Source organism: Adiantum capillus-veneris, chromosome 22 (assembly GCF_014529385.1).
Source record: "Adiantum capillus-veneris isolate H3 chromosome 22, ASM1452938v2, whole genome shotgun sequence".
Lineage (NCBI taxonomy): Eukaryota > Viridiplantae > Streptophyta > Polypodiopsida > Polypodiales > Pteridaceae > Adiantum > Adiantum capillus-veneris.
In genome coordinates, this window is record NC_140952.1 from 65,656,536 (window position 1) to 65,670,466 (window position 13,931).

General features: G+C 46.0%; 1 protein-coding gene across 4 annotated transcripts in view; it reads left to right on the forward strand.

The window, feature by feature from the left end:
• LOC147429499 (UDP-Glycosyltransferase superfamily protein) overlaps positions 1-13,182 on the forward strand; it is a 99,780-nt gene extending 86,598 nt beyond the window's left edge. For 3 of the 4 annotated variants that reach the window (XM_086495769.1, XM_086495771.1, XM_086495770.1), the window contains 11 exons: positions 9,595-9,743; positions 10,170-10,259; positions 10,338-10,404; positions 10,470-10,666; positions 11,061-11,215; positions 11,315-11,425; positions 11,575-11,636; positions 12,014-12,066; positions 12,158-12,233; positions 12,477-12,605; positions 12,677-13,182. In XM_086495769.1, coding sequence (XP_086351895.1) covers positions 9,595-9,743; positions 10,170-10,259; positions 10,338-10,404; positions 10,470-10,666; positions 11,061-11,215; positions 11,315-11,425; positions 11,575-11,636; positions 12,014-12,066; positions 12,158-12,233; positions 12,477-12,605; positions 12,677-12,700 — 1,113 coding nt within the window. In that variant the 3' untranslated portion in view covers positions 12,701-13,182. Of the gene's footprint in view, positions 1-9,594; positions 9,744-10,169; positions 10,260-10,337; positions 10,405-10,469; positions 10,667-11,060; positions 11,216-11,314; positions 11,437-11,574; positions 11,637-12,013; positions 12,067-12,157; positions 12,234-12,476; positions 12,606-12,676 lie in introns of those variants that run through there. The other variant, XR_015185884.1, reaches the window with a different exon arrangement.
• Positions 13,183-13,931: the final 749 nt, after the last annotated feature.

The following is a 13,931-nucleotide window of genomic DNA, read 5'->3' on the forward strand; positions in this document are numbered from 1 at the left end:
GTAGGAGACAATGGGAAACCCTGTTTCACCCAATGGTGGAGTGAACTAAATCAGATATCCCCTCCGGAGTGCATACATGTCACATCGCTGATCTGTATAGAGCCATAATCCCCCGAATCAACACTATGGGCACCCCCGTCTCCTGCAGTCTGTGCATCACTCGAGCTCTCGATACCATGTCAAATGCTTTGCGGAAATCCACAAAGCTACAATAAATCCGTCTCCCATGTGACCTGCCCTCCTCTATGATGGCTCTGAGTGTCAGAATATGATCAAGAGTGGAGAAACCCCTCCTGAAATCGGCCTGGCCCTTTGCTCGTACACCCTCACCCTTTGCCCAATTACTCAACTGCTGCTCAAGAATGGATGCATACAACCGTGCCAATGTGTGCCCAACCATAATAGTGCGGTAATTCCTAGGCTCTGTAGGATCACCTGCATTGAAGATAGGCACAATAGTAGACAACCTCCAAGTCTCAGGTAACCCTTCACACATAGCACGATTGAACAACACTGCAAGAACCTCTACCAGCATATCTCTAGCATGTATAAAGTGCTCTGCTACTAGATCATCATAATCATATGCCCTGCTGGTCCTCATCTTGTCAATGGCTCTCTTTACCATCTCAGTGGTAAAGAAGGTGCTGGTAGGTGGGCATGGCTTTGTAGGATCTGGAAGGGGGTCCTGTCCAAGAACTGTTTATAACGATGAGGCACACTGGCCCCACACATCAGGAGAAGTAATCACTGGGGGAGGGTAGTGCTCATGAAAGAATCGCCATGCCTCTCCTGAAAACACCTGATACAAGTCTCGCTCCATTTGGGCCAAGTAAGCTCGTTTCTTACGTCGCACAAGGCACTGGGAAGCAATCAAAGATTGTCTGTAAGTGATGACTCCTAAAAGAAGATCCCTCTGAAGCTGGGTTCTCATCTCTCTGCACTTCTCATCATACCAACTATTCTGGGGCATGCTCCCAGAAGAAAGAGAGAGAGGGAGGGAGAGAGAAAATGAAATGAAATGAATTGTTATATTAACGTCTTCAAAAGGCCAAAGTGATCTATGAGACCAGAAAGTTACAATGTGGTGGATCTGATACAAAGTCAGAGTAACAAGATGACAAAATGACAAAATAAAATACTATGAGATCCTAGACTGCTGGGTGTGGACTAAGCAGCTAAAACAACTAGCTGGGATAGCTAGATCACAGGGGATCTAGCATCGGTCGCTGGCGGATCTCATCAATCTCCTCCATGGTCAGTAGTCTGACCGGGCGTCGTGCATGTCGAGGCAAAGTGACCCGGATCCTCTGATGCAGCCTCTGTCGATGTTGTGTAGTCCTCCGCAGTCGTGGGCGTCTGGATGTCCCCAGCTCAGTCGCTCGGTCGATCAATATGCCTCTGGTGTAAAGCGACGAGCTCTGTTGTGGTAGTAACTCCTCCGGGTGTCCAGTGGCAGCTCAAAAGAGGTCTATGATCTGTCTCTGAGACTGGCTAGTCTTTCCTCTCATCAAGCTCTCTCTGTGTCTGCGCAGCTCGAGCAAAAACAAACCCAGGCATCTCTGATCCTCGTACCGCATGACTCTAGAGAATGGTCCAAAGCCCTCTCTGAACAAGCAATGGAACTTGGAAGCGGCCTCGTATCTCGTAGTAGACGGGACAGTGGCATGTGTAGTGCAACTCTGTCTCAGGCTCGATGTCACACAAGGAGCATGTCCTGGCCTCTGCTGGTACTCCGTTGTATCTCCTAGTCTCGATCTGCAACTGGTGTGAAGATGTGCGTATCTGGCCAATAGCACATCGTATCCCATGAGACAGGTGAGTGTCCATGGATTTGGAACTCGTCACAAAACCATCCTCCGTAAGCTGGAGGAGATGCTCTCTGTAGAAAGCCATCTTCGTGCCTAGCTCCTGTACTGGCTATATCCATGTCCTCTTGGTGTCTAGCTGAGTCAAGTCGTGGCGAATAAGCCTGGTGATCTCGGAGTGTGTAAGAGTCAGAGAGGGCGCATCGAGTGAGTCCCGGAAAGGAGGTAATTTGTCTATGTTGAACCCATGCGCCTGAAACCATGACGTCATCTCCCCATACCAGCATGCTGTATCTCCCTGCATGCCTAACTGTCGAGAGGACTCAAGTGCAAGGCGTGCATATCTGTCTCTGGGAAGTTCCCACATGCGGTGTATGAAGGAGAGAGATCTAGTGAGCGCCTCAACCACCAGTGGGGAGGCAGCTAGCTCTGCTCGTATAATAGCACGTGGTACTGAAGTCTTGGCCCTAATGAGCCGTGAGATCATAGAGACCAGAGGCTTCTCCATGTCCCCCCATCCATCACTGTAGCTTGTCCTCCTGTGATGGTCCAGTGAAGGTCCCCAAATCTCAGCTCCATAGAGCAATACAGAAGCCACCAAAGTGTCAAAGAGCCAGAGCTTCTTCCGAGGCTCCTGAAACTGAACCTGTGAACACATCCTTTCCAATTTACCCAATGCTACATGGGCTTTGGTCAATCTAGTCTCTGCTGCCCTCAATGAAAATGCTGGCCCACTAAAAACCACTCCAAGGTAAGTGTAAGCATCTGTATACTCCACCTTCTCCTGGCCGTATGTGAAGGCGGGTGCTGACCTCTTGATCCACTGTGGGGTGGTATTAAATACCATGACCTTGGTTTTACCAAGGTTGACGGACAAACCACTTTCTTGGGCAAACCTATGCAAAGCATCCAGGTGAAGTTGCATCCCCTTCGGAGAGTCAGAGATCAAAACAATATCATCAGCATATAACAATAGTGGAATCCATGTCCCCGCCAGCTGTGCACCTCTATCACCATCTCTCTCAATGTATTCAGAAACCTCATCTACATACATACCAAATAGAGTAGGAGAGAGAGGGCAGCCCTGCTTCACCCCAATAGTGGAATAAACCGGTGTGGATAGACCCTCTGGGGTGCGTACATGCCCCACTACTGACCTGTATAATGCCATGACCCCCCAAATGAGCTCTGTGGGTACTCCCATCTGCTGTAATCTGCGCATCAATCTCGCTCTGGGCATTGTGTCAAATGCTTTACGGAAATCCACAAAGCTGCAATAGATCCGTCTCCCACGCGATCTGCCCTCCTCAATGCTGGCTCTGAGTGTCAAGATATGGTCAAGAGTAGAAAAACCCCTCCTGAAACCTGCCTGCCTGGCTGCGCGCATCCCCTCCCTCTGCCCATCTACTCAGCTGCTGCTCAAGAATAGATGCGTACAACCGTGCCAATGTGTGTCCAATCATGATAGTGCGATAGTTCCCAGGCTCCATAGGGTCTCCCGACTTGAAGATAGGTACAATAGTAGATAGGCTGCAGGTATCAGGCAAGCCCTCACACATGGCACGGTTAAACATAACTGTTAGAAGCTCTGCTAGTAAATCTCTGGCATGCATGAAATGCTCAGCCACTAAGCCATCATGATCATATGCTCTCTCAGTCCTCATCCTGTCAATGGCCTTCCTCACCATCTCAACGGTGAAAAAAAAACATGTGTGTGGGCATGGATCGGGAAGGGGGGGGGCTGCTCAGGAACTGTGTACAAAGATGATGCATACTGGCCCCAAGCCTCTGTAGAAGTGATGGCAGGGGCGGGGGGGGGGGGGTGGGCATGAAAGAGCCTCCATGCCTCATGTGAGTCCCGACTCAAGAATAGCTGGTATAGATCCTGCTCTAGGCGAGCCAAAAATGCCCTCTTCTTCCACCGCACTAGGCGTCGGAAGTCAATCTGTGACTGCCTATGAGTGATATCCCTCAAAAGCACCTCCCTCTGAAGTCTAGCTCTAGTGTCCCGACATTCCTCATCATACCAACTGTTCTGGGGCATGTTCCCCGAACGGCGTCTCTGCTCAGGCTGGGTATGTGGGTATGCCTCTGCTGCTGCATCATGTAGTGTCTGTGTCAGTATAGTAGTAAGCTCCTCCAGAGGTCGCTCTGGCTCCTCTGTGCACAGGCGTCTATAGATCCCATCTATGTATACAGAGTCCGTCTCCCGCGTGAAGGTGTAGCGAGTAGGGGCTGTTGCCTGTAGCCTGTGTGCTACACTAAACTGAAAAGAAATGGTGAGCGATGCAAGAGCATGATCCACTGCCACACCAACAGGTCTGGGTCCAACCGTGAGGTCCTGGGTACTAGAGATGAGGCTCGGTTGTGCCATGACATAGTCCACTGTGCTGGCTCCATGTCTGTGTGGGAAGCATGTGAAGCCTCCCGAAGCAGGAAACCTCTGTAGGCCATTCAAGATGGCCAGTCCATGTGCGGTGCCCATGTCTATCAGGTTCCGCCCATACTAAGTATATTCCGCATTGTGTGATAGTCTGGACAGGCCCGTCGCTACAACATCTAGCTCTCTCAGCATCTCCTCTGAAGTATCATAAAACACTGTCTGGTGATGGGCAGTCCTAGCATTGAAGTCCCCTAGAATGATAATGTCACCATCTCTAGAGAACTCCCATATGTCATCATCCAAAATAGAAAAGGGGGACTGTCCTCTGGGTGATGCATAGACCGACGTACTCGGGGGAAAGTAGCAAATAGCAATGTAGAGATATCTGCCTGTCTCTGCTTTCAATCTCACCCACATGTTCCTAGCCTGCTCATCCCTGCGGGCTATATGTATCAATGGCTGCAAATCCTCTCTCAATAACACTGCCACTCCCCCCGAGCCTCGTCCTCTGTGCTCTGAGCGTGTCTCCTGTCTGTAAGCTGTCTCCCATCTATATCCACTGATGTGAGGCATGGATTGTCCAAAGGCCTGGTGTGTCTCAGAGTAAAAGATGATGTCTCTTCCAATAAAGCTATCCTCAAAAGCACCCACACCAAGACGCATGGATCCATTACAGTTCCTGGCCGCCACTTTGAGTGTGGTCCCATAAGTCTCGCACCGTCATGTGGAGCGTCGCTCCAGTATTACTACTCTTCCATCTCGGTAAAAGGCAATCTTGCCTTTTCCCCTTGCCGCTCTAATCTCCGGCATTACTTCTTGCATATGAGCGATCTGCGAGAGGGTAAGATCATCCCCGAGAAAAATGCCCGTCTCTTTAAGAGTTGGCCTTTTCTTCAAGGACTTCTTCGCTTCCATGGAGGAAAAACAGAGGATGAGTGCCCTTTCTTTTGAGGTTTCCCCACTGCTTCCATTTTTCTTTATGTTGCCCACTCTCCAGGCTCTTGTGTGTGTCGGCTCATGAACCCCCATCAAGGCCATGAGTTCTTTTACCTCTTCTTCCACATTGCCTTTGTCTTTAAGACCGCAAATTCTCGCATGTAAAGCGCGCACACGTCTTCTTTGCTCCTCCTCTAGTGTCTGATTAATGATAGTGGGTGTGGACGTGGACGTTATCTCCTTGCCTTTTCCTTTCTTGGCCACCTCGATCCATTTCTCGGCTTCATCCGCCTTCTGCTGAGTTTTGGTAAGAACATCCACCCAAGAAGTCGTCATCCCTTTGTGTTGCTCTTCTCTCTCTTTGATGGCCCGTACTTGCTCCTTGATCGTGTTGATTTCTTTGATTAATGAGGGTGGCAATTCACCCTCTTCCAGTGTGTTGCTTGATCGTGCTTCGGCGAGATCTTTCTAGAGAGAGAGAGAGAGAGAGAGAGAGAGAGAGAGAGAGAGAGAGAGAGAGAGAGATTGAATTATCGTCCATGGAGGTCATATATGACCTATGGGACCAGAAGCAAAACAGTACAAAGGATTCCGTCTGACACATATCAGCTAAAGACTGAGGGTCCATCGAAGGGTAGAAAAAGAAAAAAGGGTGAAAAAGATAAGGTGGGATGAACAAAACCTAAGATGAGGTAGGTGAGGAGGAGGGAGCCAATTTGGGAGTTTTGAACTCCTGGATGATGGCTTTACCTCCTTGATACACTGCCCATTTCCCTGCTGTGCGCGCTTCTCGCATCTTTTGGAGTTCAACCTTCTTCTGTTTGAGTTGGGTGCGTGTAAGATCTTCAGCAAACCAAATTTTTGTGTCCTTGAGAAGCTTCGATTGCTCAAGGAGCTTGACTCGATCTGCTTTGGTCTTGAAGGTAAGAATTGCATGGTTGGTGTGATGCTCGTGAGCAAAAGTGGTGATTGTTACCGGATCCCATTGTATCATGGGGGTTGTTGTTCGGATGCGATCGAAGGACTCGTGGAACTTGGGGTCCTCCTTTCCTTGCCAATCACTCGAGAGCCCGCCGATGCGAACATTGAGAGCAAGAGCATCTTGTCGCTGTGGTTCGCGTAGTGTGGACGCCACACGATCTTCAACTTTGCGGAAGATGGCATCCTGCACTTGAGTCTTGACCTTCTCTATGAGGGTGATGTCTACCTCCGTATTGGGTTGCTTTCCTTCTCTTCCATTTCTCCCTTATTGGAGTTTTCCACTCTGGTGAGTCGAGACTCGATGGTTGCGAGCCTTTCCTTCAAAGCTTTGTTTTCCTTGCAAAGTCTGTCGAGTTCATTTTGCAGCCGGGCCATGCTGTCCACCTTTGGGGGTGTTGCCACGATGCCAGCAAATGTGGGCTTCCCTCGAGATGAGGCCCGAGTGTCCATGGTAGGCACTCGGACAAGAAAACAGGGCTTATTTTAGTTTAAAGTAGGGGCTTAGGCTTAATTTCAATTAAGAAAATTAAGAAAATGGCTCTCTATGTAGTGGGTCGGCGGCAGGGAGCTCTGTGTAGTCGGGTCGACAGCAGGGCTCTGTGCAGGAATGTAGGTATGTAGGTGTGTGTCGGCAGGAGCGACAGGAGGTTGATGTCAATGTCGGCAGGAGCGACAGCAGCGAGAGCTTCAGTGAAGCTCGGGCCTTTGGCATGTCGGTGGGAGCGACAACGGGTCTTAGGCTCGGTTCTTGGGCGGCGTAGGTGCAGTGACGCCCCCCCACAGGGCCGTCCTCGCCCAGGGAAAGACGCGCTTGAAGCTTCCTTAGGGTTTTGACGCGAGAGAGAGAGAGAGAGAGAGAGAGAGAGAGAGAGAGAGAGAGAGAGAGAGAGAGAGAGAGAGAGAGAGAGAGAGAGAGAGAGAGAGAGAGAGAGTTTTAACGTCGTGGGAAACTATCCCAAGAGACCTTAAAGATCTAGCCGACGAGGAGAGGTGAACTTAAGACCTGTTATTCAAGAGGGAAATGGCATAACCAATTTACCACACTTGGGTGATAGAAAGGGTATACCATTTTCCTCTTTTATTAGCACACACACACCCACACACACACACACCCCCGAGAAGAAGAGAGTTTTAACGTCGTAGGAAACTATCCCAAGAGACTCTAAAGATCTAGCCGACGAGGAGAGTTGAACTCAAGACCTATTATTCAAGAGGGAAATGGCATAACCAATCTACCACACTTGGGTGATAGAAAGGTTATACCATTTTCCTCTTTTATTAGCGCGCGCGCACACACACGCGCACGCACGCGCGCACACACACACACGCGCGCGCGCGCGCGCGCGAAGAAGAGAGTTTTAATGTCGTAGGAAACTATCCCAAGAGACCTTAAAGATCTAGGCAACGAGGAGGGTTGAACTCAAGACCTGTTATCCAAGAGGGAAATGGCATAACCAATCTACCACACTTGGGTGATAGAAAGGTTATACCATTTTCCTCTTTTATTAGCACACACAACCCCCCCCCCCTGAGAAGAAGAGAGTTTTAACGTCGTAGGAAACTATCCCAAGAGACCTTAAAGATCTAGCCGACGAGGAGAGTTGAACTCAAGACCTGTTATCCAAGAGGGAAATGGCATAACCAATCTACCACACTTGGGTGATAGAAAGGTTATACCATTTTCCTCTTTTATTAGCTCACACACACACACACACACACACACACACACACACACACACCCGAGAGAGAGAGTTGACACGGCACGACAGAGTTTCGCGCCCTGAAGCACTGGCCCCAAAGACTGGCGCCGCTTTCGGTATTTCTTTATTATTGCTTACAGCAAAGTACAACTCCCGAGTGTTCTTTGCTCTCAGACTCTGCGTCCAGATGCTCTGTAGAGTGAGGCCCCAAGGGTTCTTTCTAAACAGTACAAGGGTTGCCTAGAAGCAGAGCCCCCAAAAGCAATCAGTTCAAAAGCATTTCTTCCCAAAAGCATTTGCTCTCAAAAGCTAGCGGTAGGATCTCCTAAAAGCAGCCAGCATAATTTGCGGAAATCCGTACAGCTTGTCTCCTGGCACTAGCAGTGCAAAACACAGAAATTCCGTACTGACTGCCACGTTAGCATGTCAACGCATTTTACGGAAATCCTCCTCAGAGTTCAGGCTTTGGGATTTTTAGGATTATGCCCTCGGCCGGTGTTCATAAGTTCTTTAAGTTGGTCAATTCAGTCTCTCTTGAACTCTCAACCATCTCTCTGCTAGTTGGGCATGCCACATCATCACTTTGTGAGAAACAGTACAAGGGATGCCCAAGAGTAGAGCCCGAAAAGCTATGGTCCAAAAGCAGACGGCACCAAAATCAACTGCATTTAAAAGCTAGGCTTTCAAAATTACCCAAAACAGCCAACACAAAACGCAGAAGTCCGTACAGCTTGCCACATCATCAGTTAGCATAATGTACGGAAATCCTGCTCAGTCTTCATGTGTTTGTATTTTAGGGTTTAGGCCCCTCGGCTGGTGCTCTTCAAGTCGGTCACATTGGTGGGTTAGGTTTGAAAAATCCTAACCCCTTTTTAGGCCCCTCGACCACAACTTTTACAGTTCTTCTAGGTTAGAGTTTTCAAGTCTAACCGCTTGTCCTCTTGGCAAGTCCTTCAGGTCAGTGATGCCGTGTCATCACTTTGTGACAGCACGTATAGAGGAAGTTTGGTGCTGAAATTTTGTTTATGCAGAATATTATCCTGTATGGTTTCATTGTGAGAACTGGTATTGGAAGAGCATTTCTCCATCTAAAATGCAAAGAGGTTGCTTGTGTGAGAGCCCACTAATTAGAATCTGCAGCCCCGAGAGGGTATCCAGTGCAGGAACATTGAAGAAGAGCAAGTTGCCCTTCTTGTCATGTTGTTTAGCTAGAGAGGTTTAGGATTTGTGTGTGAGTGCATACAAGATACATGGTATATTACGGGGGAGGTGCTTGCGGGGGGGGGGGGGGGGGGGAGGGGGGAAGCTCTATCTCTAGGGGGAATGGGTGCACATCTATATGCTCAGGGAAGTGCATCAAGCTGACTAGCTCCATCCTATGTCAATCTGGGCGTGTAAGATGAAGACTAGCCAGTTTTGTTATATGGAGGGTGCTTAGCGGAGGTTTTAATTGAAACTGCCATAAATTTTATCCGACTTAGGGATAGAGCCAATAAGGTTGAGGGTGAACTCTGTTTATGGTCTCTGCCAGAAATAATAGGGCTTTTGTTGTTTACCTGCACCCAACTCAAATAAAGAGTATCCTTTTTGTATGTACTATGATCTATCTGGTTATTTTTTTGAAAGGTGACATCATTGTTGTATGTGGTTTTTGTTTGATATTATAGTCTCATTTATTGAAACACATGTTACTGGAACAATTTGTCGAGTTCAAATTATTGTGCTGCTGTGACGACTCTCATGAGGTTACAATTATGCTTGTCCTGATATATGTTGTATTGCATATCAGAATCCTCCTTCAATACCAACATTCACGGTTGTTGGATGGGCTTGCTGGCTTAGAAAATCTGCTGTCATCATTGATTGGCATAATTTTGGATACACACTTCTTGGCATGTCTCTTGGTACAAGGCATCCACTTGTAAAGATGTATTCATGGTAAGTAGAGGGGTTCTTACAAACCATCTGAGTGGTAAATGTCATTTCAAGTTCCAAACGAAGTGAATTATTTATGAGCATGCAAGGATAGTTCTTGCAGGTGCCTATCACTTTTCTTGAGGCAGATGCAGTTTAACAATTAGCTAGATAAACTTATTGCTATCATCAAGGCTTTCTAAGAAGTTTAGAGCTTGCAGTTTCCTTTTGGCCGAGTCCTTTTTGTTTCATATTTCTCAGGCAAGGAATATTCCCTTCCCAAGGCTGTCTTTGGTTAACTTTTCCTCTGAATCTCATACCCGCTTCCAATAAGGATATTGCATCCATAGTCAAGCACTATTAGTTTGTACCATAAACTATATTGTCTGTTAGTGCTTTCCAAAGGCATCTCTACATTGTCTGCTATTGACTTTTTGAAAATTTTGTCAGGTATGAGAGAAAGTTTGGGAAGTCGGGACATGGCCATATCTGTGTTACCAAGGCTATGCAGCAAGAGCTTGCACAAAACTGGGGCATACAGTAAGCATGGATCTTCTTTGTTTGGCTGCAGTGAAGGTCTTTACTGTCTTTTCTCTGCTTGACTGTATGAATGGGCAGGGCCACTGTTTTGTACGATCGAGCGCCGGGTCACTTCCATCCTACGTCAATCAAGGAGAGACATGAGGTGGGTTGTTTTCAACAATCACTGTTGTCTCATGGTTACTTCTTACTTAAAATGCTTGTTTGCAGCTTTTCCTCAGGCTGGGCTTGCACCATATAAAGGGTCATTCTGGTTTAGTGGAATCTGCAGTGAGTGATGACCACGTAAACTCTACGCTCTTTACAAGCAGCTCACCCTATTCTGAAAGTGATATACAAAGGTCGGACCCAATCAAGGTCATGTTAAAGCGAAATAGGCCGGCCCTCATCATAAGCAGTACGAGCTGGTAGGTCTATTAACCACTTAAAAGTTTCTTTGTCTAGGGCTTCTGTACTGATTTAAGCAGTGTCCTTGTATTCTAGTTTGTGGATGAAAGGAAGCCTATGGATTTTGAGCTGATTTATGAGTGTTCTTTCATAGTGTTGAACCTCACAATTTGCATTTGGTAAAGGTGTAGGGACTATATGACACTTAACAAGCTCTTCAGTTTCAGCAATGCATCATTAATGGTAACAAAATATTAGGGAATTTGGGAACATTATTTAACACTACAGTTTGTGGAAGACACCAATTAGATGAGCTGTAACTGTCATTAGTTTGTAGTTGTTAAAACAGGTGTTTCTTTATTCATCAGGCATTGCCTCTATAAGGGTTTTTGATTTTCCTTTTTTGTTTTTCAGGACAGCTGATGAAGATTTTAATAAGCTTCTAGAAGCAGCTGTGCTCTATGATCGTCGTGTTAATGCCCTTCTAGGAGAAGATTATTTGATAGGCATCGATTCTGAAGCAATAATAGCTAATGATCCCTTTCCATCCATTCATATAATTGTAACCGGTTTGTCTTTGCCTTTGTTCAAGTATACTTGTGTTGATAGCATGCTGTTTGTTTGTAATATACTGATAAGTAGAATTTGACTCTTTCCTTGATGGTAAGGAAAGGGACCCTTGAAGGAAGAGTATGAGAAAAAGATGCAGAAATTACGACTTAGTCGTGTCTCATTTCAGACCATGTGGGTGACAGCCAGGGATTATCCTCTTCTACTTGGTAAGATGTTGGTAAGTGGAGGTGTGTTTTCAGGCAGGTACTGCATTGTGCAGATAAGAATGCAGGAAAAAGAATGTTGATCTTAAAAATCTAGTGGCTACTAGCTACGTCTGGAACGTTGAAGGTGATCTAATGCTGTTTGTATGCAGGCTCAGCAGATCTTGGAGTTTGTTTGCATACGTCATCTTCAGGGCTAGATCTTCCTATGAAAGTAAGATAGCTATGACTAATTGATAGTGTGTTAACTGTTTCAAGCTTTGGTGGTTTGTATGCCCGTCTAAATCATTTTTTTGTCAAGGCTCCATAGGTGCAAGGTGGAATATCCATAAGAAAGCCTAGCACTGAACGACACATTAGATAAGAAAAATTAATATAACAACACAGTCAGTTCACAGACCTTTGTATCAATTGACACTCATGTGCACGTATTCATGAGGGTGGGGTTGGGGGGGGGAGCATATATTGATGCCGAATTTTATGCCCACTGGTGAGGTTTAAGGGTAAAGGGTTTCTCCTGGATTCATCCAAGTATGTGGGTAATATAGGTTGTGCCTCATGCAGTTTACTTACTCCTTCATTGTGCTTCAGGTGGTGGACATGTTTGGATGTGGTCTGCCCGTTTGTGCTGTTTCATACTCATGGTAGTCTTCTATCGTCATGTGAAGCATTCGAATCTCTGTTTGTCATGGTACTTCATCTTGATATACTAACTGTGGATTCTTCTACTTGTAGTATCAATGAGCTTGTAAGGGATGGCGAAAATGGTCTTTTGTTTGAGACATCATCACAGCTAGCAAACCAATTTTTGGTAGGTGTGAGATATAGCCCGCATGTCACCCACTATTTGTACAATGAGGCAGAGGCCCTCTTTGGTCCTTGACACCTAGCTTGAGCGCTCAGGGACCACCTGTATGTCAGCATAATGCATGGGTTCAACAGAAAGAGAATTCTCCCAATCCTACTTTGCATATTCTTTATTAGAACAGGTATTCAAAGATTGCATTGATAAGGGTTTTATTCATGGCCTTTTTTTATGTGAACCTCTTTGCAGGAGTTATTCAAAGGTTTTCCTCTTAATTGCAAGCTTTTAAGTGAGCTGCAACGCGGAGCTGTAGCTTCTGGTTCAAGTTCTCGATGGGGGGATGAGTGGGCTCAAAAGGTTTTGCCTCTTGTGAGAAAGGTATTAGTGACTGGGGTTTATTTGTCCTGTTTTTGCGTCCATCAAAGTGTAAACATTCTTGTGTTTTGCAGCTTGATGAGAGAGATCATGCATGATGAATTGCTACGCCTCCACAAGTGTACCTTATAAGTTTGGTCAGAAAAAAGCTTGGGTTCAACTTTGGCTTCTTGATATCAGAACTGTCCAACAGTAACAGCTGCTCTTGGGACGAAGGTCATTCATCCGACAAACGTCGACTGCGACAACCCTTAGCAGGAAAATGTGGTGGCTAAGACTTAAGTCTGTCTTACGTGCTCCTAGTGAGTGACAAAAACTTTGGGAACCCTCGATTTATACACTTCACTTTACCTGAACTTGCTCATGCATCTCTAGTGCGTTGTCTACTGGCGCCTGCAATTCTGTAGTGTGGTCTAACAACTCCAAGAGAGATCTTGACACACATGCATCATTAGAATTATAAAGCATACAAGTTATGGCCTTTGCCATACGGTGATTTGTATAGAGCACTCCCGTTTAGTCTCATTTGGTAAATATGAGAGACAAGTTCTGAAATGGAGGTGTGTTGATGTTCTGAACCTATTGCATATTTTAAGTAGGCATCGTCGTATAGCTTTATCCTATGTTGGGCCCAAGACACACCTAAATTACTTGTGCTGTAATAGGTTAAAAAAATAGAAAACTTTTCAAAATGAAAAAGTGAAGGGTAGGAGATGAAATGAAAAGCCTATTGACAATGGAAAGTCAAAGGATTTGTTACTCTGTTTATTAAGAGGTGGGCGTTCATTCTTTCTTTACCAACTCTTTAGCATTTTCTCCTTACTTCATGTATGTTCCTTGAATGGAGCATAGGTCACTCGTGAATCGGAACCATGGTTAAGAATAGTCCCAATAATTATGTGGCTATCTCCAAGTTTTAAAGCACCCCTTCTGGCTTTGTAACCAAATACTCTAAGCTTCTCTTTTTGGGTTTGATATAATTTAAACTTCACAATGTATTACACAATCCCACTGGCCAAGCACTTGGTTACAATCCCATTGGAAAATTACTAAGTAGTCAAGCAGCTTTTGCCCCAAGTGCAGAGTTTTATGTGACTCCTTTCCTAACAACCAATTTGAAGTGATCCTTGGCATTCTTTTATTTACTTGATTGACCTAACATCAGTTCTTTACAATCTTGTTGTTGTAACTGCAACCGCAATAGAAATTTAAGGAGTTTATAAGCCAATTTTAAGTACAGGCATGGTACTTCAAAGAGTCCACATGGTGAGCTTTTGGTCACACCATTGCTAAAAAGAACCCCTTTTCTTGGCCATGTTTTAATGGGCA